This window comes from Schistocerca gregaria, chromosome 4, assembly GCF_023897955.1.
Source record: "Schistocerca gregaria isolate iqSchGreg1 chromosome 4, iqSchGreg1.2, whole genome shotgun sequence".
Classification (NCBI taxonomy): Eukaryota; Metazoa; Arthropoda; class Insecta; order Orthoptera; family Acrididae; genus Schistocerca; species Schistocerca gregaria.
The window spans coordinates 436,483,962-436,511,438 of NC_064923.1; the positions used below are offsets into that span (position 1 = coordinate 436,483,962).

The 27,477-nt window shown below is 45.5% G+C and overlaps 1 protein-coding gene across 1 annotated transcript in view; it reads left to right on the plus strand.

Moving 5' to 3' along the window:
• The window catches only part of LOC126365773 (protein nervous wreck), a 692,956-nt gene that overhangs the window by 624,870 nt on the left and 40,609 nt on the right, over positions 1 to 27,477 (plus strand). Inside the window, exons 17-18 of the mRNA XM_050008297.1 lie at positions 3,781 to 4,028; positions 23,538 to 23,655. Coding sequence (XP_049864254.1) covers positions 3,781 to 4,028; positions 23,538 to 23,655 — 366 coding nt within the window. The remainder of the gene's footprint in view (positions 1 to 3,780; positions 4,029 to 23,537; positions 23,656 to 27,477) is intronic.

The following is a 27,477-nucleotide window of genomic DNA, read 5'->3' on the forward strand; positions in this document are numbered from 1 at the left end:
GAGAAAGAATGGAGATAGGCCGGCTTACGCGGCTTGCTATTCACACAGTCAAACAAGGCTGCCAGCTTCTGCGGCGAATAGGCCTAGCGGTATAGTGTGGTAACCTGCTGACGCGCCCATCACACGCTGGCAACTACGCTTCCCTCCACTCGCCTCGTACTGAACTGTCAAAAGTTGCAACTTACTTTCAGCGCGCTACAGCGTTACAGTGCTGAAGGCAGAGACTGCTAGTCGACCATGACCCGGCATCCTGCGTGATACACAGTCAGTTTGTACTAATTACTAACAGCCTCTCTTTGAGTTGGTGGCTTGTTATATTTACGAGGGTCGTTCCGAAAGTAATACCTCCTACATTTATTCATGGAAACTCAGGAGATACATAAATCACAACAGCACACCTAAATAGAACAATATTTCAGCTATGGACTGTCATTTTTCCACATAGTCCCCACCATTCGTCATGCACTTCTGCCATCGATGAAACAGAGTCCTCCATGCCACGCTTCTAAAAATCGGAAACAGCTGAGGCTAATCACTTTCTTACAGCTTTGATAACAGTATCCGGGTCCTGAAAATATTCTCCACATAGTCCATCTTTCAGAGGCCCGAAGAGACGAAGTCTGAAGGCGCTAAATCGGGTCTGTACGATGGATGTGGTGAGACAGTCCAGCCGAATTTTGCAGTGAGTTAGGTGGTAGCAAAATTGGTGGGGGCCCTGGCGCTATCATGTTACAGGTGAAAGTTGGTCATCTTATCTGGCCTTACCATGGAAATTCTTGCTGTGAGCTTAGAGAGTGTCGTCTTGTAGCGTAGTGAATTGACATTTTATCCAGGCTCCAGGACATCCAAAAGAATTACACCCTCGCAATACCAGAAGACTATGCACGTCACTTTACCTGCAAACGGTTGAATTTCTACTTTGACAGAGAATTGACATGTCGCCATTCCATGGACTGTACTAGTGGTGACACCAAATCTCATCTCCGGTGACGATGCTACTCGGAAAATTGTCACCTCCAGCTTTATATTGATCCAACAGGTCCAAATAAATTTCCGTTCGGTGAGTTTTTAGGTCTTCTGTAAGCATCAGTGGGAGCCATCTGGCACAGTCTTTGCGATAACCGAGATGTTCCAACATTGTTTCCAAGGCATTGTAGCCGACATTCAGCTTTGCACACAATTCTCTGGTCGTTACCCGCCTATCAGCACCAATGATCTGATCAAGACGCTCTTCATTCCGAGGGACAACAGCTGTGCAGGGCTGTGTGGGTTTGTCATGCACACAGTTTTCACCAGCTTGAAAATTCCGTAACCATCGCCTCACATTGCTCACGTCTGTTGTGTCGTCTCCTTACACCTTTAACATGCGTCGACGCATTTTAATCGGCGCAGTTTCTTCAGCAGTGAGAAATTCAATCACACATCGCTGTTTCATAAGCGCGCCCGTATCAGACTCCATTTTAGAACACTCCTCTGATGACGCCAGCTACCGCAGAACAGCGAGATCTCCTGCAAATGAAAGAGGAAGGTTCAAACCTTAGTAATCCAACAACTACATTTGGCGCAGGCATCCAAAGTTACCACAAAAAAATAGGAGGCATTACTTTCGGAACGACCCTTGTGGTTCTGAATTGCCTGTAGACTGTAGTAGAGGATGGGATTCATGGAACCATTAACAACACTGTCCTCGCTCTGCACCGTTACACGACTCCATGTTGACTGTACGCATAAGACATTCGCACGTGCCACCTAGCGGGAATGTCGGGAAGTGACAGTGTTAGGCGGGAATAAAATGTGTAAATATACCACAGTGTGTGGTGTATCGAACATTTCGGTAAGTTACGTACCCTGAACCGAAGATAAAAACTGAATATACTACAAAAAGGTGGGAATTTAAGGAGATGGGACCTGGATAAAGTGACTAAACCAGAGGTTGTACAGAGATTCAGGGAGAGCATAAGAGAACAATTGACAGGAATGGGGGAAATAAATACAGTAGAAGAACAATGGGTAGCTTTGAGGTATGAAGTAGTGAAGGCAGCAGAAGATCAAGTAGGTAAAAAGGGCTAGTAGTAATCCTTGGGTAACAGAAGAAATATTGAATTTAATTGATGAAAGGAGAAAATATAAAAATGCAGTAAATGAAGCAGGCAAAACGGAATACAAACGTCTCAAAAATGAGATCGACAGGAAATGCAAAATGGCTAAGCAGGGATGGCTAGAGGACAAATGTAAGGATGTAGAGGTTTATGTCACTATCAGTAAGATAGATACTGCCTACAGGAAAATTAAAGAGACCTTTGGAGAAAAGAGACCCACTTGTATGAATATCAAGAGCTCAGATGGAAACCCAGTTCTAAGCAAAGAAGGGAAAGCAGAAAGGTGGAAGGAGTATATGGAGGGTGTATAAAACGGCGATGTACTTGAGGACAATATTATGGAAATGGTAGAGGATTTAGAGAGAAATGAAATAGGAGATAAGATACTGCACGAAGAGTTTGACAGAGCACTGAAAGACCTGAGTCGAAAGAAGGCCCCAGGAGTAGACAACATTCCATTAGAACTGCTGACAGCCTTGTGAGACAAAACTATACCATCTGGTGAGCAAGATGTGTGAGACAGGCGAAATACCCTCAGACTTCAAGAATAATATAATAATTCGAATTCCAAAGAAAGCAGTTGTTGAGAGATGTGAAAATTACCGAACTATCAGTTTAATAATTGACGGCTGCAAAATACTAACGCGAATTCTTTACAGACGAATGGGAAAACTGGTAGTAGCTGACCTCGGGGAAGATCAGTTTGGATTCCGTAGAAATATTGGAACACGTGAAGCAATACTGACCCTACGACGTATCTTAGAAGAAAGGTTAAGGAAGGCAAACCTACGTTTCTGGCATTTGTAGACTTAGAGAAAGCTTTTGACAATATTGACTGGAATACTCTCTTTCAAATTCTAAAGGTGGGAGGGGTAAAATACAGGGAGCGAATAGCTCTTTACAATTTGTACAGAAACCAGATGGCAGTTATAAGAGACGAGGGACTTGAAAGGGAAGCAGTGGTTTGGAAGGGTTGTAGCCTATCCCCGATGTTATTCAATATGTGTACTGAGCAAGTAGTAAAGGAAACAAAAGAAAAATTCGAAGTAGGTATTAAAATCCAAGGAGAAGACATTGCAATTCTGTCAGAGACAGCAAAGGACATGGAAGAGCATTTGAAAGGTATGGACAGTGTCTTGAAAGGTGGATATAACATGAACATCAACAAAAGCAAAACGAAGATAATGGAAAGTAGTAGAATTAAGTCGGGTGATACTGAGGGAATTAGATTAGGAAATGAGGTGCTTAAAGTAGTAAAAGAGTGAAGATTAGGTGGGTAGATCACGTAACTAATGAGGAGGTATTGAATAGAACTTGGGAGAAGAGGAATTTGTGGCACTACTTGACTAGAAGAAGGGATCGGTTGGTAGGATATGTTCTGAGGCATCACTAATTTAGCATTGGAGGGCAGCGTGGATGGTAAAAATCGTAGAGGGAGACTAAGAGATGAATACACTAAGCAGATTCAGAAGGATGTAGGTTGCAGTAGATACTGGGAGACGAAGAAGCTTGCACAGGATAGAGTAGCGGGGAGAGCTACATCAAACCAGTCTTAGGACTGAAGGCCACAACAACAACAACAACAACAACGTACCCTTTTCACAATTAATGGTTACTTTTGTGTAATTAATTTACAAATGCCCTGTAATGAGCCTGCTGGTGTGTCTGTGTGTCTGCACAGTGGAGGCGGTGTCGCCGCTGACGGTGAGCGCGTCGGGCTACTGCGTGGCGCTGTACGACTACGAGGCGACGTGCGAGGACGAGCTGACGTTCAGCGAGGGCCAGGTGATCCGCGTGCTCAGCAAGGAGCCGCACAGCGTCGACGACGGCTGGTGGGCCGGCGAGATCGCCGCAACTGGCCACGTCGGCCTCTTCCCCTCGCTCGTCGTCGAGGAATGCCGCGAGGACGGCGAACCGCTCACGCCGCCGGTCAGTACCTTACCCACCCTCACACTGCAACGCACCACGTCACAGTTCCTGTCCTCAGCCCCCTTTTTTTTATTATTTACGCTACTGGCCACTAAAACTGCTACACCAAGAATGAATGCAGATGATAAACGGGTATTCATTGGACATATATACTAGAACTGACACGTGATTACATTTTCACGCAATTTGGGTACATAAAGAGAAATCAGTACCCAGAACAACCACCTCTGGCCGTAATAACGGCCTTGATACGCCTGGGCATTGAGTCAAACAGAGCTTGGATGGCATGTACTGGTACAGCTGCCCATGCAGCTTCAACACGATACCACAGTTCATCAAGAGTAGTGACTGGCGTATTGTGACGAGCCAATTCCTCGGCCACTATTGACCAGATGTTTTCAATTGGTGAGAGATCTGGAGAATGTGCTGACCAGGGCAGCATTCGAACATTTTCTGTATCCAGAAAGGCCCGTACAGGACCTGCAACATGCGGTCGTGCATTATCCTGTTGAAATGTAGGGTTTCGCAGGGATCGAATGAAGGGTAGAGCCACGGGTCGTAACACATCTGAAATATAACGACCACTGTTCAAAATTCCGTCAATGCGAACAAGAGGTGACAGAGACGTGTAACCCAATGGCACCCTATAACATCACGCCGGGTGATACGCCAGTATGGCGATGACGAATACATGCTTCCAAAGTGCGTTCGCCGCGATGTCGCCAAACACGTATGCGACCATCATGGTGCTGTAAACAGAACCTGGGTTCATCCGAAAAAATGCCGTTTTGCCATTCGTGCACCCAGCTTCGTCGTTGAGTACACCAACGCAGGCGCTCCTGTCTCTGATGCAGCGTGAAGGGTAACCGGAGTCACGGTCTCCGAGCTGATAGTCCATGCTGCTGCAAACGTCGTCGAACTGTTCGTGCAGATGGTTGTTGTCTTGCAAACGTCCCCATCATTTGACTCAGGGATCGAGATGTAGCTGCACGATCCGTTACAGCCATGCGGATAAGATGCCTGTCATCTCGACTGCTAGTGATACGAGACCGTTGGGATCCAGCATGGCGTTCCGTATTACCCTCCTTAACCTACCGATTCCATATTGCGCTAACAGTCATTGGATCTCGACCAACGCGCGCAGCAATGTCGCGATACAATAAACCGCAACCGCGATAGTCTGCAATCCGACCTATATCAAAGTCGGAAACGTGATGGTACTCATTTCTCCTCCTTACATGATGCATCACAACAACGTTTCACCAGGCAACGCCGGTCAACTGCTGTTTGTGTATGAGAAATTGGTTGGAAACTATCCTCGTGTCAGCACATTGTAGGTGTCGGCACCGGCGCCAATCTTGTGTGAATGCTCTGAAAAGCTAATCATTTGCGTATCACACCATCATCTTCCTGTCGGCTAAATTTCGCGTCTGTAGCACGTCATCTACGTGGTGTATCAATCTTAGTGGCCAGCAGTGTATTTTGGCTTTAGGTTACGAGTAGCATACAACCAACAACGGTTATAAAAGTGCCAAAGAAACGTAATTGCAAGAAAGGAGAATACCACAAAATTTCGTAGTAAGATTACATACACACTCTAAAACTAAAGTAAAAGCTCAATTAGACACACACCAGACAGCCGGCGGCAGTGATGACAATCACACTAGAGCAGAATTACAGACAGCACTATACAGCAACATTATGCCAAACATGCACATGCTCTTATAGTAAAATACAAAACATGAAAGGGCATACACAGTACATAATACACTGAAGAGCTAAGGAACTGGTACGCCGGACTAATATCCTTTAAGGTTCTCGCACGCACGCAGAAGTGCCGCAACACGAAGTGACATGGACTCGACTAATGTCTGAAGTAGTGCTGGAGGAAACTGACACCAAGAATCCTCCAGGACAGTCCATAAATCCGTAAGATTACAAGGGTGGGTATCTCTTCTGAACTGCACGTTGCAAGGCATCGCACATGTTCAATAATGTTCATGTTTCGGCAGTGGTAGTGTTTACAAGCAGAAGAGTGTTCCTGGAGACACTCTATAGCAATTCTGTACGTGTGGGGTGTCGCATTGTCCTATTGGGATTACCCAAGGTCTTCAGACATGAATGAATGCAGGTGATCAGACAAGATGCTTACGTACGTGCCATTTGTCATAATCGTAGGTACCATATAGCCAACTGCACTAGCCCCGCACCATTACAGAGCCTCCACCATCCCTTGCTGACATTCAGTCAGGCTCCATGGATTCATGAGACTGTCTTCATACCCGTAACACGTCCATCTGCTCGATACAATTTGAAACGAGACTCGTCCGACCAGGCAACGTGTTTCCAGTCATCAACAGTCCAATGTCGGTATTGACGGGCCCAGGCAAGGAGTAAAGCAGGGCCGGCCAAACGCTGCACAGTGTGCAGACGTGCGGAAGTGCTGCACATGTGCGCACGTGTGCGACAGCGACATCTGTTATTAGACATGTGTCTTAAATCAACGGCGGCGGCTCCACTTCCCTATTTATGTGGTACAAGCAAGAGCGCAATATACCCAGTCTCGTTTACTCCTGGTAACCGTAACCTTAACAGAGAAGTACCGAGAAATGGCAGGTACTGTGAAAAAGCAAAGGACGGGAGATCTATGTTCTCAGTCGTTTAAAAATGACTGGGAACTGCAATTCTTTTTTGTAGTCGTTGGTGAAAACTCACAGTGTTTGCCGTGCCGCCGAATAATAGGCGGCCAGCGTAAGTTTTCAATTGAAAGACACACACACAAGGACGAGTATAGTGTACTCAAGAGTGAAAAACGGCAAGCCAAATTAAATGTCCTGAAGGAAATGGATGAGACACATCAACTCGATTATCATTTCTCATGACCAGTGATAAACGTGTTTGGTTTTATTCCTTTCATAATTAAAAATTATTGTTTACTAACTGTGCATTATTGCCTCATTCTGCTCCATGTTACTTAATTATTAGGAAAGTTGGTCATTAAACCGATTTTTCCAATGTATACTTATATTTAGGTTTTTTTTAATACCCTCTTGGAAATGGAAAAAAGAACACATTGACACCGGTGTGTCAGACCCACCATACTTGCTCCGGACACTGCGAGAGGGCTGTACAAGCAATGATCACACGCACGGCACAGCGGACACACCAGGAACCGCGGTGTTGGCCGTCGAATGGCGCTAGCTGCGCAGCATTTGTGCACCGCCACCGTCAATGTCAGCCAGTTTGCCGTGGCATACGGAGCTCCATCGCAGTCTTTAACACTGGTAGCATGCCGCGACAGCGTGGACGTGAACCGTATGTGCAGTTGACGGACTTTGAGCGAGGGCGTATAGTGGGCATGCGGGAGGCCGGGTGGACGTACCGCCGAATTTCTCAACACGTGGGGCGTGAGGTCTCCACAGTACATTGATGTTGTCGCCAGTGGTCGGCGGAAGGTGCACGTGCCCGTCGACCTGGGACCGGACCGCAGCGACGCACGGATGCACGCGAAGACCGTAGGATCCTACGCAGTGCCGTAGGGGACCGCACCGCCAATTCCCAGCAAATTGGGGACACTGTTGCTCCTGCGGTATCGGCGAGGACCATTCGCAACCGTCTCCATGAAGCTGGGCTACGGTCCCGCACACCGTTAGACCGTCTTCCGCTCAAGCCCCAACATCGTGCAGCCCGCCTCCAGTGGTGTCGCGACAGGCGTGAATGGAGGGACGAATGGAGACGTGTCGTCTTCAGCGATGAGAGTCGCTTCTGCCTTGGTGCCAATGATGGTCGTATGCGTGTTTGGCGCCGTGCAGGTGAGCGCCACAATCAGGACTGCATACGACCGAGGCACACAGGGCCTACACCCGGCATCATGGTGTGGGGAGCGATCTCCTACACTGGCCGTACATCTCTGGTGATCGTCGAGGGGACACTGAATAGTGCACGGTACATCCAAACCGTCATCGAACCCATCGTTCTACCATTCCTAGACCGGCAAGGGAAGTTGCTGTTCCAACAGAACAATGCACGTCCGCATGTATCCCGTGCCACACAACGTGCTCTAGAAGGTGTAAGTCAACTACCCTGGCCAGCAAGATCTCCGGATCTGTCCCCCATTGAGGATGTTTGGGACTGGATGAAGCGTCGTCTCACGCGGTCTGCACGTCCAGCACGAACGCTGGTCCAACTGAGGCGCCAGGTGGAAATGGCATGGCAAGCCGTTCCACAGGACTACATCCAGCATCTCTACCATCGTCTCCATGGGAGAATAGCAGCCTGCATTGCTGCGAAAGGTGGATATACACTGTACTAGCGCCGACATTGTGCATGCTCTGTTGCCTGTGTCTATGTGCCTGTGGTTCTGTCAGTGTGATCATGTGATGTATCTGACCCCAGGAATGTGTCAATAAAGTTTCCCCTTCCTGGGACAATGAATTCACAGTGTTCTTATTTCAATTTCCAGGAGTGTATGTGAAGGGCTACGCTCAGCTGAAGTCGATAAAACATAACATTCACCTAATTGTCGGTTATTATGCAGATTTCAGACGGAACTGATGAAAGATATAGTAATAATGGTATTGAAATAACAGGTGATCATCGAGAGATCTGCGGTCATAATTCTGTTCAGAGGTCAGTGAGACAGAACTTATGTGGGTGTAACTGAGGGCACCGAGAATTAGTTATGGGAAAACTTGCATTAGTTTAATGTTATTTTAAATCATGAATAAGGTTCGTTGGAAGTCGCTAAGTGCTCTCTTTCTTAAATACTAGATCAAAACATTACGCGTATTTACGTGCCCTCAGTCAGGCTGCCTTAATAAAAACCCACTGTTGTTAACTGTATTACTTGTCTTACTGGGTTAAACTATTAGCATAAAAGTAGACGTCTCAATGAGTAGACTGTGACAGTATTTTAAATGTTTAATACGCGAAATACCTTCCCATGGTTGGCTTGCAAGCTGTGGAAATAGCACTAGAATGCGCCGGTACGGAGTATCCCAGAAGTGGATAAAGCGACATCTGTGCGTAGAAAGATGCACTACACGAACGCTGAAGACTGCGGCGTGCTCGCTGAGAGCCGGAAGTTGCACACGTGCAGGAGCACCGCACGCGTGCAGATATTCTGGCCGGCCCTGGAGTAAAGCTTTGTGTAGCGCGTTCATAAGGGGCACGCCAGAGGGTCTTCAGCTCCGAAAGCCCGTATAGATGATGTTTCGTTTAATGGTTCGTACGCTGACACTTGTTTATGGCCCAGCACTGAAATCTGCAGCAATCTTGGGAAGGGTTGTACTTCTGTCAGGTTGAACAATTCTCCTCAGTCGTCGTTGGACCCGTTCTTGCAGGCTTTTTTGTTCCGGCCACAGCGATGTTGGAGATTTCATATTTTACGGGATTCCTGATATTCACGTTACATTCGTGAAATGGTCGTACGGAAAATCCTCACTTCATCGCTACATCGGAGATGCCGTGCCCCATCGTTCGTACGCCACGTTCAAACTCACTTAAATTTTAATAGCCTGTCATTGTAGCAGCAGTAATGATGTAAAAACTGTGCCATGTCTGATGTAGGTGCTGCCGAACGCAGCGCCGTATTCTGCCTATTTATGTATCTGTGTATTTGAATATGCATGCCTATACCAGTTTCTTTGGCGTTTCTGTGTGTATCAATGTAAGAAGTATCGCATACGTACCGAAAGAAAAGTAAAACTCAAAATGACAAACACAGTACAACTAAAAGCATGTACATTAGTGCCAGTAGAACAGTGACATAAAATGCACAAGAGAGCAATAACGAAAATTTAATGTGCTGATAGAAACCTATATGCAAAATGAAACACAAAATTACGCACCCGATTGTGAACTGGATGATGCCACGTAAAAATGAGAACCTCGGAAACTCATAATTTAAATATGGATGCCGGTGGCTTTCAAACAGTCTGTGAGCAAGTTATACGTTCCTGTTCCATTCATCTGTTTTCGTGTCCCTTCCCCTTCACTGCGCATGACACGGGCAATGCGAACGATAGCTCTACGACGGTTGGAAATGTAATACTGGCACCTACACTGCGCAACACAATGAAAAGATCACTTTTTCGAGCCGCGTGGGGTAGCCCCGCGGTCTAAGGCGCCTAGCCACGTTTCGAGCGGCTATCCCCCGTCTGAGGTTCGAGTCCTCCCTCGGGCACTGGTGTGTCTGTTGTCCTTAGCGTAAGTTAGTTTAAGATAGATTAAGTAGTGCGTAAGCCTAGAGACCGATGACCTCAGCAGTTTCGAAATCCCCAAATTGTCTCCCCCTTCGACGCATAAGTTTCAGATTTATCTCGAGTGTGCCTACAACCTTCCTCTGTAATAGGATGTCAAATTAAACACATTTCAGTCGTCTAGTTTCCAACATTATTTTACTTGTCAACAAGTTTCAGCGTTTTACTATGCCATCTTCAGGTCCCTGTATAGGAAGAGTCTACCTCGGTTGTGATCAAACCAGGGGTCAGCAATACTGGTTGAGACGCCCTGCTAAACCCGCAGGACAGGACAGGTAGTTGGAATTGTGGAAAGGGGCCAAAATTAGCGGCTGTTACTTACACTCGAACACACATAACTTTATTTATTTGACCAAACATTAAAGTACAAATTCCTGAACTTAGTTATCAGTTGAATACGCCACACTATCTTATACCTTAAGGGCACAACACTTTAATTAAAAAAAAAAACGGCTAAAAGCCATTAACTCAAAATTCAGACGCCAAAGAGAATACTTAGAGGGCAGAAGGCCTCATAGTAAGTAAGTTCTACAATTTGCCTGAAAACCCAAAGTCTAACACTTGAAAAGCAACAACCTTGATTTAAAGACGGCTGAAGGCCCATGATTTAAGACTCAAGGTAAAAGCAAATAAAAAAACACAAGGCAGAAAGCTTTATCTTCAATTACGCAGAAGGCCCAAAACAGTCTGATGCTCGAAAGACAAAGAACCTTAATTTAAAAGCGGCTGAAGGCCCCATGGCTTAAAACTCCAGGTAAAATAAATTAAAACAACAAAGCCTTTTCTTAAATTCGGCTGAAGGCGCTAAACAATCTAACACTTGATAAGCAAGGAACTTTAATTTTAAAACAGCTGAAGGCCCATGACTTAAAATACAACTAAAATAATTTTTAGTAGGCAGAAGGCCCAAGGCTTTATCTATAAACAATATTTTAATCTGGCTGAAGGCCCAAACAATGTAACACTGAACAAGCAAAGAATTTTAATTTTAAAGCGACTGAAGGCCCATGACTTAAAACACCACTAAAAACAATTCAACTTTAATTGAAAACCATTGGCAATGAGCCATACTAATACACACAACACGGCGCTCAGAAGTTTCGGGGGTCGGCCAGCACTTGAAATACTAACGATCACTTAGGTGAGACCGGCAGTCGGCCCAACAATTCTCAATCCGACGACAACCCAGCCAACAGACAGTGAACGGATCCACCGACAAGGTAACTTGCACTCCACTCGACCAGCACACAACTGGGAGTTAATGCAAAACGTAAAAGGCATGGACGCCCACAACCAAGCATACATCAAGCTGTCAAACTACACACCGTGTTTGACAGGCTGAGGAAAGTACACTGCCTGAATTTACGTCAACGGCCAGGGCGATCGCCGGCCAACAAATACGTCGTCCGACAAGACGACCGACCGCTGACCAACCAAGGCGGTCCGCACGCAAGTGAATTAGTATCGGCAAAAATCTGGCGAGTCACGGCTGTCCGGACCTCACTGCAGCCGCGCCCCGACTAAACTTCTGCCGCGTCCTAAGGCAAACACTGCCAGGGCCGAACTGCACCTTTAGCGCCTCCCAACTAACTGGCAGATCCGTACCAACTCCGAACACACGACAACCGGGAAGTAATAGCAGTCAGAAAAGATAATACGCCAGGGCTTATATCGATAAGCTTCGCTGCTGCCGCTCACGGGCAGGCAAGGCGACAACTCAGTGACACCAGTAATTGAGACTAACATAACAAGGTGGTAGTACAGTAAAAACAGGATGTCAAATGAGATACGGCACGAACAAGAGCCACGCACGGCTCACGGGCATTAGTAGATTTTTTCTATAGCGATCGCTTGAACCATCATCTGTTTAATTTGATATCCTGTATCGAAAAGCCGAGTCCCGCAACAACCTCTAAAAAGATGGACACACAGAGACTTTCTCTGTAATGGTGCAAAAGCGAGGCACAGTGCTACATTACCCTCGGTCTCTGCGACTCTACAAACGACAAGGTGTCGACATATGGGAAGAAAAGGCCACAGCTCAGAAGTTCATGTGGCGTTTAAGGTAGGTCAGTGATGTCACATAGGCACGAAACGTCGGCACAATTCTGCCCAACGCCACCATCGATGTGTCACACGATGGGAAGGTCGTAACATCCCCTCTTGCCCACGTTTACGCCATGTTTTGACTCCTACGGCATGAAGGTTAGGACTACCGCTCCCGGCATTTAAATCATGAGGCCGATGAAAACAATTCAGACACACGACCGCTCGGAATCGACACGAAAAGGTATCAGGGCGTATCATAAAAGGCGTCAGTGAAACCACGTCTTCCACTGAGGCACTGATTCTACACATTTCGCGGTCGAAAAAGACATTTCGCATTGCGACTGGCAACATGACGAGGCTTTTGACTATCTTTGACCCTGCTGGCGCTTCTCGACTCGAAACAGCAAAGAATGTATACGCTTTTGCACCCCTCATGTTTTGTGCCCTCCTGGAGCATGATCACTGAGGGATGTGACATCGACACAAGCGTGAACAAAGCGGCAAAGCGTCTCTCCAAGACAACCACAGTTCGACAATGTCGGTGCCACCCACCCACGCTCATTGAACACTTTAAAAATGTAGCTGCACAGAGAAAACCCGCGAGAGAGTTCTGGCCACCAGCTAGTAGGTATGCAGGTTCTGGGGGTTGTCAAGGCGTGAAACGTGAGTAAGACGTGGTGCGACGACCTTTACATCGTGTGACACATACAGTGTGGCGTTGACCAGAATTTTGACAACATTTGGTACCAATGTGACGTCATTAAGCCCCCTTACACCTCTCATGAACTTCTCAGCTCTGACCCTTTCGCGCATGTCCAATAACAAAATACCAACAGGCCTGCATGTATCGAGATGTCAGCAACTGTCCAAGGAGCGCACCTGCCCGCGGGAAAAAATTCTTCACGATACCGTTTGACAGTGGCGCATTTGTTTCTAACACGATGGTTACTCGATATACCTTTAGCAAGAGTAATAGAAGGCAGATTTCAGACTACCTAACAGATCAAAACGAAAATTTCTGTTCCGACACTGACAATGTTGAGTGTTTATGGAAAAACTTTAAGGCAATTGTAAAATGCGTTTTAGACAGGTACGTGCCGAGTAAAACTGTGAGGGACGGGAAAAACCCACCGTGGTTCAACAACAAAGTTAGAAAACTAGTGAGCAAAGCAAAGAGAGCTTCACTCGAAGTTTAAACGCAGCCAAAACCTCTCAGACAAACAGAACCTAAACGATGTCAAAGTTAGCGTAAGGAGGGCTATGCATGAAGCGTTCAGTGAATTCGAAAGTAAAATTCTATGTACCGACTTGACAGAAAATCCTAGGAAGTTCTGGTCTTACGTTAAATCAGTAAGTGGCTCGAAACAGCATATCCAGACACTCCGGGATGATGATGGCATTGAAACAGAGGATGACACTCGTAAAGCTAAAATACTAAACACCTTTTTCCAAAGCTGTTTCACAGAGGAAGATCGCACTGCAGTTCCTTCTCTAAATCCTCGCACAAACGAAAAAATGGCTGACATCGAAATAAGTGTCCAAGGAATAGAAAAGCAACTGGAATCACTCAACAGAGGAAAGTCCACTGGTCCTGACGGGATACCAATTCGATTCTACACAGAGTACGCGAGAGAACGCGCCCCCCTTCGAACAGCCGTGTACCGCAAGTCTCTACGGGACCGGAAGGTTCCAAATGATTGGAAAAGAGCACAGGTAGTCCCAGTCTTCAAGAAGGGTCGTCGAGCAGATGCGCAAAACTATAGACCCATACCTCTGACGTCGATCTGTTGTAGAATATTAGGACATGTTTTTTGCTCGAGTATCATGTCGTTTTTGAAAACCCAAAATCTACTCTGTAGGAATCAACATGGATTCCGGAAACTGCGATCGTGTGAGACCCAACTCACTTTATTTGTTCATGAGACCCAGAAAATATTAGATACAGGCTATTTTTCTTGACTTCCGGAAGGCGTTCGATACAGTTCCGCACTGTCGCCTGATAAACAAAAAAGAGCCTACGGAATATCAGACCAGCTGTGTGGCTGGATTGAAGAGTTTTTAGCAAACAGAACACAACATGTTGTTATCAATGGAGAGACGTCTACAGACGTTAAAGTAACATCTGGCGTGCCACAAGGGACTATTATGGGACCATTGCTTTTCGCAATATATATGAATGACCGCGTAGATAGTGTCGGAAGTTGCATGCGGCTTTTCGCGGATGATGCTGTATTATACAGAGAAGTTGCAGCATTATAAAATTGTAGTGAAATGCAGGAAGATCTGCAGCGGATAGGCACTTGGTGCAGGAAGTGACAACTGACCCTCAACATAGAAAAATGTAATGTATTGCGAATAGATAGAAAGAAGGATCCTTTATTGTATGATTATATGATAGCGGAACAAACACTGGCAGCAATTACTTCTGTAAAATATCTGGGAGTATGAGTGCGGAACGATTTGAAGTGGAATGATCATATAAAATTAATTGTTGGTAAGCCGGGTACCAGGTTGAGATTCATTGGGAGAGTCCTTAGAAAATGTAGTCCATCAACAAAGAAGGTGGCTTGCAAAACACTCGTTCGACGTATACTTGAGTATTGCTCATCAGTGTAGGATCCGAACCAGATCGGGTTGACGGAGGAGATAGAGAAGATCCAAAGAAGAGCGGCGCGTTTCGTCACAGGATTATTTGGTAACCGTGATAGCGTTACGGAGATGTTTAGCCAACTCAAGTGGCAGACTCTGCAAGAGAGGCGCTCTGCATCGCGGTGTAGCTTGCTCGCCAGGTTTCGAGAGGGGGCGTTTCTGGATGAGGTAGCGAATATATTGCTTCCCCTTACTTATACCTCCCGAGGAGATCACGAATGTAAAAATAGAGAGATAAGAGCGCGCACGGGGGCTTTCAGACAGTCGTTCTTCTCGCGAACCATAAGCGACTGGAACAGAAAAGGGAGGTAATGACAGTGGCACGTAAAGTGCCCTCCGCCACACACCGTTGGGTGGCTTGCGGAGTATAAATGTAGAATGTAGACGTAGATGTACCTGTATGCAGGCCCGAAGATGGCATAATGTAATGCCGCAACTAGCTGCCTAACAGGTAAAACCAAAATAACAGCTGTTGGCATTTTATTATTTTTCGCGTGTGTCTATGCCTTGCTGTTTGAAGCGTAACCGAAGCTGAGGGTGTTGTCGCAGAGCGCCATGCTTTTGCACCGCTTCGGAAGAATGATGTCAAACTAAACACCTTTCAGCCGTCCATTTTCAACCTTATTTTGTTAGGCAACCAGTTTCGGCGCTTTATTACGCCATCTTCAAGCCCCTGACCGACGTGAAGGAATAATCTATCTCGCTTGTGATAGAAGCAAGGGTATTAATAAATATCTACTTACTACAATGACCAAACATCACCGCTAAAAGATGGACATACAGAGGCTACAGAAGAAGGCTGTAGGCCCCTTTGAGCGAAATTTGAAACTTACGCCACACAATGGGAGACAATTACAGGTTTTCTAAAAAGTGATCCTTTTATTGTTTTTCGCAGCGTACACCGTATTTATTTACTGCTTACAACAAATACATACATGTTTCCAAATTGTACTGTCCTTCAAAATATCACTAGCATTGTCTGTAGCCTGTTGACAGCGTGGGACACCCTTAACAGCACCTGTTGTGTTGATAGTTCGAGTGGAGCATCTATCACGCGGGATTAGCCTAGCGGTCTTGGGCGCTGCAGTCATGGGCTGTGTGACTGGTCCCGGCGGAGATTCGAGTCCTCCCTCGGTCATGGATGTATGTGTTTGTCCTTAGGATAATTTAGGTTAAGTAGTGTGTAAGCTTAGGGACAGATGACCTTAGCAGTTAAATCCCATAAGATTTCATACATATTTATTTTTTTTGAGCATCTATTGCCCTACGAATCTCGGTAACGGTTCTCAAGCGAATGACATGAAATACTTCTTATTTTCACTTCCCAGCCCATCGATCGAACAAATCAGTCACGACTTGTGCCATTTGCGCCTGAGCATTGTCCTGCAAAACGAAGGCCAGTCCTGCAGACAAGTGCCGCCGCTTCTTTCTCCAAGTTTGTTGCAGTTGCCTTCAAAAAATGAAACTTTTGGCAAATTTCTCCGTTCGACATGACTCCTATACCTAACGTTATAATGAGAATCACCACTCAGAAACGCAAAACAGCATGTGTCAGTCTCATCACTGAATTGCCATACAACGATCAGTTGACGAAGTCGCTTGACAAAAGTGCAGTTAAGAAGACGTTGCTGAGTTTTTCCGAAGTTGAACGCCGTATAGGTGAAAGCGCTGGAAAAACGAAAGATCCGCTTCTGTATCAGACCCCTGCTACTCTTTCCTTGAGTGAAGCGATAATGACGTGAATATCAATTATGTGGAGACAGCACACTCGAGCGGTGCAACTTAATCTTTTCTGATGAAAATGCGACAGAATAACCGAGTCGAAGGGCAAGGTCAACGACTATACGATTGGTGATCAAACCGTTGCAGGAGCCTCTTCGTTTCCCCTGCAGTGTGCAGCTGACAGTTATCATGAAGAAGGAAATGCATGGCAGTTACGTTATGTGGGGTTGCATGAAATCAGGCGAAATTTCTCTGCAGCACCCATACTTTGCTGGAGACACTATTTTCTAGGCATCTTGCTCGCTCTGCGTTCAAAACTCTAAAGCACAACGTGACGCGATCGACTAGAATATGCTAGAGACACTACCCAACACATCTAGGCAAAGCGTTACCGGATTTTGACTATGGTTTCTATTTTTGTGACCAATCGGAACTAACTTTCTGGGCATAGCTCGTAAGACAGCACAAGTTACAATAATTTTATACAAGCTAGCCAACAAAGCACTATGCTTACATTTTACAATCCCTCATTGTCCAACCACAGAAAATACTGCCATGACATGAATTGCATTAAAATTATACCGAACAAATTTTTACATAGCTAAAACACCCATCAACATTTAGCTACGCAGGTAACGAAAGCTATCCAATATATCTCTATGATTAAATATAGCAAACCAACAAAACTGGACCACCATGCTTATAACTCTTGCAACAATCAACTTGTCTTAGGCCAGCAACATCGGCTATTTTCTGAATCACGACCAGAGTGTTTCTGGATAATAACTGAGGCCACACAGTACTGTGGCACATCCAGCCAGGTATACATGGTTCCACAACCCTGACCAGGCAACTTTAACGTGTTGGATCGTTCGAAAGTACCCGCGCCGTTGACAATACGGATAGGAAAAACAAGCGGTTCCATGTCGTGGAAACGATGTCCTCCGCCCCGTAGGCCCTGTCGATGGTCGTTAAAGGTCGGAAGTTGAAGTGGAAGTACTCTGCTGTTGCTGCTGCTGCTGCCATATAAGGCAGCTTCGTTTAGGAGATACCACAGTCGCACTGGCTACAACGCCGTCGCGCGCCGTAGTACTATAAAAAAATGGTTCAAATGACTTTAAGCGCTATGGGACTTAACATCTGAGGTCATCAGTCCCCTAGACTTAGAACTACTTAAACCTAACTAACCTAAGGACGTCACACACATCCATGCCCGAGGCAGGATTCGAACCTGCGACCGTAGCAGCAGCGCGATTCCGGACTGAAGCGCCTAGAACCGCTCGGCTACAGCGGCCGGCGCAATTTATGTAAATAATTTATGAACTGGTGTTCATTTAAAACACTTAAATACGCAAGTTGGTATTTGTATGCCAGTCTATCGTTTTGTATTGTTTTATCCAGTTATATCAAACCATTTAAAAGAGTTTTGTGACTTTACTTACATTTTCACCCCACTTTTAGCGCTCACATATGAGCTGTTTGTGAATCTCTGTTTTCGAATAGAAAAAATTGATATCAATCTTCGTTTTGCCGCCTATCATTTAGTAAACATGTAAACTATACGTTCAGATGTACCTGAACACCGTATCTAATACGGATTGAGCACTAAATGCCACAGCCACAAGAGGCATACCCACCAGTATGAAAGGAGGCGGGGTGTGTTGAGTTATCAGTAGAAAAGCAGTTACAGCATAATAATTCAGTCAGAATAGCTCAATGATTTCGGACATGGACTAGGCTTTGTATATCGCTTGTCTAATTAATCCATCAGGGTAATTTCAAGCTGGCCAAGTTGACTGTTGGTGATGTGATTTTGAAGTGTAAATGGGAAGGAATAATCACTGCTAAACCTCAACAGAAAGACCTCATGTACTGACGGGCTGGAAACGTCGTCTATGGCGGAGGGTGGTTGTGAAAATTGCTTGTAATCAGCGGAAGCAATCAGATGTGAGTTCCGAAGTGCTACCAGAACTCCATCTAGCACAATGACCGTGTGCAGGAAGTTAAAAGAATGTGTACAATGGTCTAGCAGCTGTACGCAAGTCACCCACCAGTGTAGGTAAGGCTAAGCGACGCTTGAGATGATGTAAAGAACGAGTCAATTGCACAGTGGACGACTGACCCTGTGTCAGTCCGATGCAAAAACTCGCGTTTGGGGAATGGGTGGAGAACGTGTCATCATGTGTAGTGGCAAAAGTGAAGTACGGAGGTGGTGGTCTTACGGCACGGGAGTGTTTTTCGTGGTTGGGGTGTGGTCTGCTCAATGCGCTTAGGAAAACGCCAAGTGTGGAAGGATAAGGACAGATTCTACAGCACTGTATAGGGCATACCGTCTAGGATCGGTTCGAAGACGATGATTGTATCAACATTATGATACACACTATACAAAGAAGCATCTGTGAGACAATGATTTATGTTCAGTAACATTCGTGAAATGACTGGTCTGACCAGAGCCCAGACCTGAACCCAGTGGAATACGTTTTGGGATGAGTCACAATGGACCGTTGCTATTCACAATATACATAAATGACTTGGTGGATGACATCGGAAGTTCACTGAGGCTTTTTGCAGATGATGCTGTGGTGTATCGAGAGGTTGCAACAATGGAAAATTGTACTGAAATGCAGGAGGATCTGCAGCGAATTGACGCATGGTGCACGGAATGGCAATTGAATCTCAATGTAGACGAGTGTAATGTGATGCGAATACATAGAAAGATAGATCCCTTGTCATTTAGCTACAAAATAACAAGTCAACAACTGAAAGCAGTTAATTCCATAAATTATCTGGGAGTAGGCATTAGGAGTGATTTAAAATGGAATGATCATATAAAGTTGATCGTCGGTAAAGCATATGCCAGACTGAGATTCATTGGAAGAATCCTAAGGAAATGCAATCCGACAACAAAGGAAGTAGGTTACAGTACGCTTGTTCGCCCAATGCTTGAATACTGCTCAGCAGTGTGGGATCCGCACCAGGTAGGGTTGATAGAAGAGATAGAGGAGATCCAAAGGAGAGCAGCGCGCTTCGTTACAGGATCATTTAGTAATTGCGAAAGCGTTACGGAGATGATAGATAAACTCCAGTGGAAGACTCTGCAGGAGAGACGCTCAGTAGCTCGGTACGGGCTTTTGTTAAAGTTTCGAGAACATACCTTCACCGAAGAGTCAAGCAGTATATTGCTCCCTCCTACGTATATCTCGCGAAGAGACCATGAGGATAAAATCAGAGAGATTAGAGCCCACACAGAAGCATACCGACAATCCTTCTTTCCACGTACAATACGAGACTGGAATAGAAGGGAGAACCGATAGAGGTACTCAGGGTACCCTCCGCCACACACCGTCAGGTTGCCTGCGGAGTATGGATGTAGATGTAGATGTAGACTTCGCTCCGAACTCCAGCGCATAACTTCCCTGGTTTCGGCGCTGTGGGAAGAATGGGCCACCATTCCTCCTCAGGCATTACAGCACCGCCCTGTAAGAGTCCACAGCAGAGATCAGGCGCTCACAGAAGCAAAGGATGAACACACGCCGTCGGGACACGTTCGATCAGATACTGTAGTTGTTAATGAAGGTAAAAAATCTCGAGTTTTCACAAAAGAAAGTATATTTTTGTCAAAGACAGGAGAGGGTGCATATATTTACACCGTGTCTTCTACAGTCCTATACACTCAACATGGTGACAAGATACCTATCATACAATGCGAGAAAGCTGTCACTCTGGGAGCAATATTACAACTGTTTCCCATTCAGCGGCTGCAATTACCAGTCAGGATATTGCCTCTCGTGAATTTTTTCCAGCGGTGTATGAGCTGGAGAAAACGCAGCAGAAATAAACTTCAGCGTCTAAAAGAGTGGACACACGGTGTTGGAATTCACGAGGCTGCTGCACAACCCGCCGCTCGTTTCCGTGGTCGCCAGCACCGAAGTGCACCGCGCCCTATTCTTCTGTTGGAATTCCAACTGCCGCAGTGGTCAGGCGAGCATTTTTCACGCACCGTTCAGTCTGTCGCGTGCTCCCAGCCAGAACGCAGTTTTGTAACTTGTGATTTCCTAGTTCTGGAAGTACAAAACTACCCATGTATTGATGATACAAGGTGCGCAGACTATAGGAAGAGAAATATGAAGATGGAGTTGTGGCAAGCAATTACCATTACAAGTTTTCACACGGAGCAAATGCCACCTCAGCCACAAATACAAATAAAAGAGCACGACACTTCGAAAGAGCCGGCAGCTGTGACCGAGCGGCTTAGGCGATTCAGTCCGGAACCGCGCTGCTGCTCCGGTCGCAAGTTGGAATCCTGCCTCGGGCATGGATGTGTATGATGTACTCAGGTTAGTTAGGTTTAAGTAGTTCTAAGTCTAGGGGACTGATGACCTCAGCTGTTAAGTCCCATTTGAACCAAGTTCGGAAGAAGTTTCATCTGTGACAAAAAATAGCTCTGAGCACTATGGGACTTAACATCTGAGGTCATCTGTACCCTAGAACTTAGAACTACTTAAACCTAACTAACCTAAGGATATCACACACACGCATGCCCGAGGCAGGATTCGAACCTGCGACCATAGCGGTCGCGCTGTTCCAGACTGAAGGGCCTAGAACCGCTCGTCCACATCGGTCGGCTCGTCTGTGACAGATTTAATGTTTGTGCTACAGATTTTTTTCTGTAGATCAGTTGCTTTGAACAATTTTGAATCACCTTCTTACATGTAGCCTCCCACAACATTCTATCTGAAACAGTAATTTCTATCTCCCACGGATACTTGGACAACCGAAAAGAACTGTCTTTAGTCGAAAAATTCACTTGATAATCCTCAATGTCGTGTAATCAGAATGTGTTTTCCATCAGTCGCTGCTACAGAACTACATCCATCCACACATCCACACCCACACTCCGCAAGCCACCCAACGGTGTGTGGCGGAGGGCACTTTACGTGCCACTGGCATTACTTCCCTTTCCTGTTCCAGTCGCGTATGATTCGCGGGAAGAACAACTGCCGGAAAGCCTCCGTGCGCCCTTGAATCTCTCTAATTTTACATTCGTGATCTCCTCGGGAGGCATAAGTAGGGGGAAGCAATATATTCGATACCTCATCCAGAAAAGCACCCTCTCGAAACCTGGACAGGAAGCTACACTGCTATGCAGAGCGCCTCTCTTGCAGAGTCTGCCACTTGAGTTTGCTAAACATCTCCGTAACGCTATCACGCTTACCAGATAACCCTATGACGAAACGCGCCGCTCTTGTTTGGACCTACTCTGTCTCCTGTCTCAACCTGGCCTGGTACAGATCCCACACTGATGGGATCTACTCAAGTGTAGATCGAACGAGTGTTTTGTAAACCACCGTCTTTGTTGATGGACTATATTTTCTAACGACTCTCCCAATAAATCTTAACCAGGAACCCGCCTTACCAACTAGGGAAACTGGCCTTAATCTCAAAATTCTGGCTCATTTTTGTCCAGTCTCCTGATGTTAGTTGCTTTATGAACTGTTTTCTGAGCGGTTTCTGTGTAGCCACACTCGATATTACGAATAACGCGTGCTATCGAAAAAGGAGCATGAACGACATGAGTCGCAGTTCGTAGTAATAGACGGCAAATCACCGAGTAAAACTGAAGTGATATCAGGTGTTCCCCAGGGAAGCGTCCTGGGACCTCTGCTGTTCCTGATCTATATAAATGACCTGGGTGACAATCTGAGCAGTTCTCTTAGGTTGTTCGCATATGATGCTGTAATTTACCGTCTAGTAATGTCATCCGAAGACCAGTATCAGTTGCAAAGCGATTTAGAAAATATTGCTGTATGGTGTGGCAGGTGCCAGTTGACGCTAAATAAGTGTGAGGTGATGCACATGAGTTCCAATAGAAATCCGTTGGAATTCGATTACTCGATAAATAGTACAATTCTCAAGGCAGTCAATTCAACTGAGTACCTGGGTGTAAAAATTACGAACAATTTCAGTTGGAAAGACCACATAGATAATATTGTGGGGAAGGCGAGCCAAAGGTTGCGTTTCATTGGCAGGACACTTAGAAAATGTAACAAGTCCACTAAGAGACAGCTTACACTACACTCGTTTGTCCTCTGTTACAATATTGCTGCACGCTGTGGGATCCTTACCAGGTGGGATTGATAGAGGGGATGCAAAAAAGGACAGCTAGTTCTGTATTATCACGTGACAGGGGAGAGAGTGTCTCAGATATGATACGCGAATTGGGATGGAAGTCATTAAAGCAAAGACGTTTTTCGTCGCGGCGAGATCTATTTACGAAATTCCAGTCACCAACTTTCTCTTCCGAATGCGAAAATATTTTGTTGAGCCCAACCTACATAGGTAGGAATGATCATCAAAATAAAATAAGAGAAATCAGTGCTCGAACAGAAAAGTTTAGGTGTTCGTTTTTCCCGCGCGCTGTTCGGGAGTGGAATGGTAGAGAGATAGTATGATTGTGGTTCGATGAACCCTCTGCCAAGCACTTAAATGTGAACTGCAGAGTAATCACGTAGATGTAGATGTAGATGTAAATGTTGACGAAACTGCGCCGTCGCCAAATGTTTCAGCTACACCTGTGGCTGCGCCTGTTTCAAGGACTCCGGCACGTGTACTTGGCCATCCGACTGCCACTAGCCAGCAGTGTTTTTCTACTCCCTGTGGTCGCCACACTAGTTGGAATTCCTGCTAAGTTTTTCCAGCTCGTGTCCGTCTGCAAAAAGCGCGGGTGGGACCGTAGCCTTAGGGTCTCCAAGCCAAAAATATCACTCGACTGTTAGTTGCTGTGTGTGGCAGCGCCGTAATAACGCGAGCGCCTGCATGCTGCCCACAGGCGGACGACGAGGCTCCCAGCTCGGCGCCGCCGGTGTTCACGCCGCCGGACGTGCCCAGCTTCCTGCTCGCCCCGCAGACGGTCGTCACGCAGCCCACGCCAGAAATCGAGAGCTCAGGTAAGGTCTGACACAAAGCCCGCCCGGTTGGCCGTGCGGTCTAACGCACGACTTTCCGGGCGGGAAGGAGCACCCGGTCCCCGGCATGAATCCGCCCGGCCGATTTGTGTCGAGGTCCGGTCAACCGGCCAGTCTGTGGATGGATTTTAGGCGGTTTTCCATCTGCCTCGGCGAATGCGGACTGGTTCCCCTTATTCCGCCTCAGTTACACTACGTCGGCGATTGCTGCGCAAACAAGTTCTCTACGTACACGTACACCACCGTTACTCTATCCCACAAACACAGCGGTTACACTCGTCTGGTGTGAGACGTTCCCTTGGGAGGGGGGGGGGGGGGGATACACTGGGGGCTGAACCGTACAATAACCCTGGGTTCGGTGCGGGGCGGCGGAGGGGTGAAGTGGACTGCGGTAGTCGTCGTGGGGCTGTGGACCTCTGCGGCAGCGGCAGGTACATAGCCTCTCAGTCGTTTCTAGGTCCCCGGTTACCATACAATACATACAATACAAGGTCTGACACGATAAACTGCACGGGCGACAGACTCTTCACACGATGTTCACCTCTAGAACACGACACTAGTTTTGGTACACGGGAGTGTTTTAGCTTGATGACAGCGTACCTAGGAACACATTGACACGTCGCGGTCGGTATTTCAGTCTACCGGCCGATTTCACAATAATATGAAAAAATGCGTACAAGTGGCCTCCATATGTATATTCCGTCAATTTCTACTACTTTTGTTGTTTCGAGACAAGAGGTTTTGTTCTGTGCAGCACTTGTAAATACGTTGAATTTTACTAATTTAAGTACTCTACGAGGGGCGTTTGAAAAGTCCGTCCAATAATAAAAACTACTTACGTGTTTTGGAGTAAAGCTTTTTTTTAACATAGTCTCCTTTTATACTTATACGCTTCGTCCGACGCTGTTCTAATTTGTTGGTCCCTTCCGAATAATAGGAATTGTCCAAGTCTGCAAAATAGGTATTAGTTACTGCAATCGTTTGAATAATATCTTCGTCCCGCCAGCCATTTCTTCAAATCGGGTAACGAATGGTAGTCCGAGGGAGCCAAGTCTGGAGAATAGGGGGGATGTGAAACTAGTTGGAATCCTATTTCCATTAGTTATGCGAGCACAACATCTGGTGCATTGTCGTGGTGAAAAAGGCCTTTTCTGCGGTCCAATCTCCGGCTGTTTTCTTGCACCTCGGTTTTCAAACGGTCCAATAACGATGAAAAATATGCACCTGTAATAGTTTTACCCTTATTAAGATGTTGTTGTTGTTGTTGTGGTCTTCAGTCCTGAGACTGGTTTGATGCAGCTCTCCATGCTACTCTATCCTGTGCAAGCTTCTTCATCTCCCAGTACCTACTGCAGCCTACATCCTTCTGAATCTGCATAGTGTATTCATCCCTTGGTCTCCCTCTACGATTTTTACCCTCCACGTCGCCCTCCAGTACTAAATTGCAGATCCTCCGATGTCTCAGAACATGTCCTACCAACCTATCCCTTCTTCTAGTCAAGCTCCTCTTCTCCCAAATTCTAATCAATACCTCATCATGTTATCTACCCATCTAATCTTCAGCATTCTTCTCTAGCACCACATTTCGAAAGCTTCTATTCTCTTCTTGTCAAAGCTATTGATCGTCCACGTTTCACTTCCATGCTTGCCTACACTCCATACAAATACTTTCAGAACCGACTTCCTGAAATTTAAATCTATACTCGATGTTAACAAATTTCTCTTCTTCAGAAACGCTTTCCTTACTATTGCCAGTCTACATTTTACCTCCTCTCTACTTCGACCATCATCAGTTATTTTGCTCCCCAAATAGCAAAACTCCTTTACTACTTTAAATGTCTCATTTCCTAATCTAATTTCCTCAGAATCACCCGCCTTAATCCGACTACATTCCATTATCCTCGTTTTGCTTTTGTTGATGTTCGCTTTATACCCTACTTTCAAGGCACTGTCCATTCCGTTCAACTGCTCTTCCAAGTCCTTTGCTGTCTCTGACAGAATTACAGTAAGTTTTTATTTCTTCTCCATGGATTTTAATACCTACTCCGAACTTTTCTTTTGTTTCCTTTATTGCTTGCTCAATATACAGATTGAGTAACATCGGGGAGAAGCTACAACCCTGTCTCACTCCCTTCCCAATCACTGCTTCCCTTTCATACCACTCGACTCTTATAACTGCCATCTGCTTTTTGTACAAATTGTAAATAGCCTTTCGCTCTCTGTATCTTACCCCTGCCACCTTCGGAATTTGAAAGAGAGTATTCCAGTCAACATTGTCAAAAGCTTTCTCTAAGTCTACAAATTCTAGAAACGTAGGTTTGCCTTTCTTTAATCGTTCTTCTAAGATAAGTCATATGGTCAGTATTGCCTCACGTGTTCCAACATTTCTACGGAATCCAAACTGATCTTCACCAAGGTCGGCTTCTATCAGTTTTTCCATTCGTCTGTAAAGATTTCGCGTTATTAATTTGCAGCTGTAACTTATTAAACTGATAGTTAGGTAATTTTCACATCTGTCAACACCTACTTTCTTTGGGATTGGAATTATTATATTATTCTAGAAGTCTGAGGGAATTTCGCCTGTCTGATACATCTTGCTCACCAGGTGGTAGAGTCAGGACTGGCTCTCCCAAGGCTGTCAGTAGTTCTAATGGAATGTTGTCTACTCCCGGAACCTTGTTTCGACTCAGGTGTTTCAGTGATCTGTCAAACTCTTCACGCAGTATCACATCTCCCATTTCATCTTCATCTACATCCTCTTCCATTTCCGTAATATTGTCCTCAAGTACATCGCACTTGTATAGACCCTCTATATACTCCTTCCACCGTTCTGCTTTCCCTTCTTTGCTTAGAACTGGGTTTCCATTAAAGCTCTTGATATTCATGCAAGTGGTTCTCCTTTCTCCAAAGGTCTCTTTAATTTTTCTATAGCCAGTATCTATCTTACCCCTAGTGAGATAAGCCTCTACATACTTTTATTTATCCTCTAGTCATCCCTGCTTAGCCATTTTGCACTTCCTGTCGATCTCATTTTTGAGATGTTTGTATTCCTTTTTGGCTGCTTCATTTACTGCATTCTTATATTTTCTCCTTTCATCAGTTAAATTCAATATTTCTTCTGTTACCCAAGGGTTTCTACTAGCCCTCGTCTTTTTACGTACTTGATCCTCTGCTGAATTCACTATTTCATCCTGCAAAGCTACCCATTATTCTTCTACTGTATTTCTTTCCCCCATTCCTGTCAATTTTTCCCTTACGCTTTCCCTGAAACTCTGTACAACCTCTGGTTCTTTCAGTTTATCCGTGTCCCATCTCCTTAAATTCCCACCCTTTTGTAGTATCTTCAGTTTTAATCTACAATTCATAACCAATAGATTGTGCCCCTGGAAATGTCTTACAATTTAAAACTTGGTTCCTAAATCTCTGTCTTAACATTATATAATCTAAATGAAACCTTCTGGTATCTCCAGGGTTCTTCCATGTATGCAACCTTCTTACATGATTCTTGAACCAATTGTTAGCTATTATTAAGTTATGCTCTGTGCAAAATTCTACCAGTCGGCTTCCTCTTTCATTTCTTAGCCCCAATCCATATTCACCTACTATGTTTCCTTCTCTCCCTTTTCCTACTCTTGAATTACAGTCACCCATGACTATTAAATTTTTGTCTCCCTTCACTACCTGAATAATTTCTTTTATCTCACCATACATTTCATCAATTTCTTCGTCATCTGCAGAGCTAGTTCGCATATAAACTTGTACTACTATAGTAGGCGTGGGCTTCGTGTCTATCTTGGCCACAAT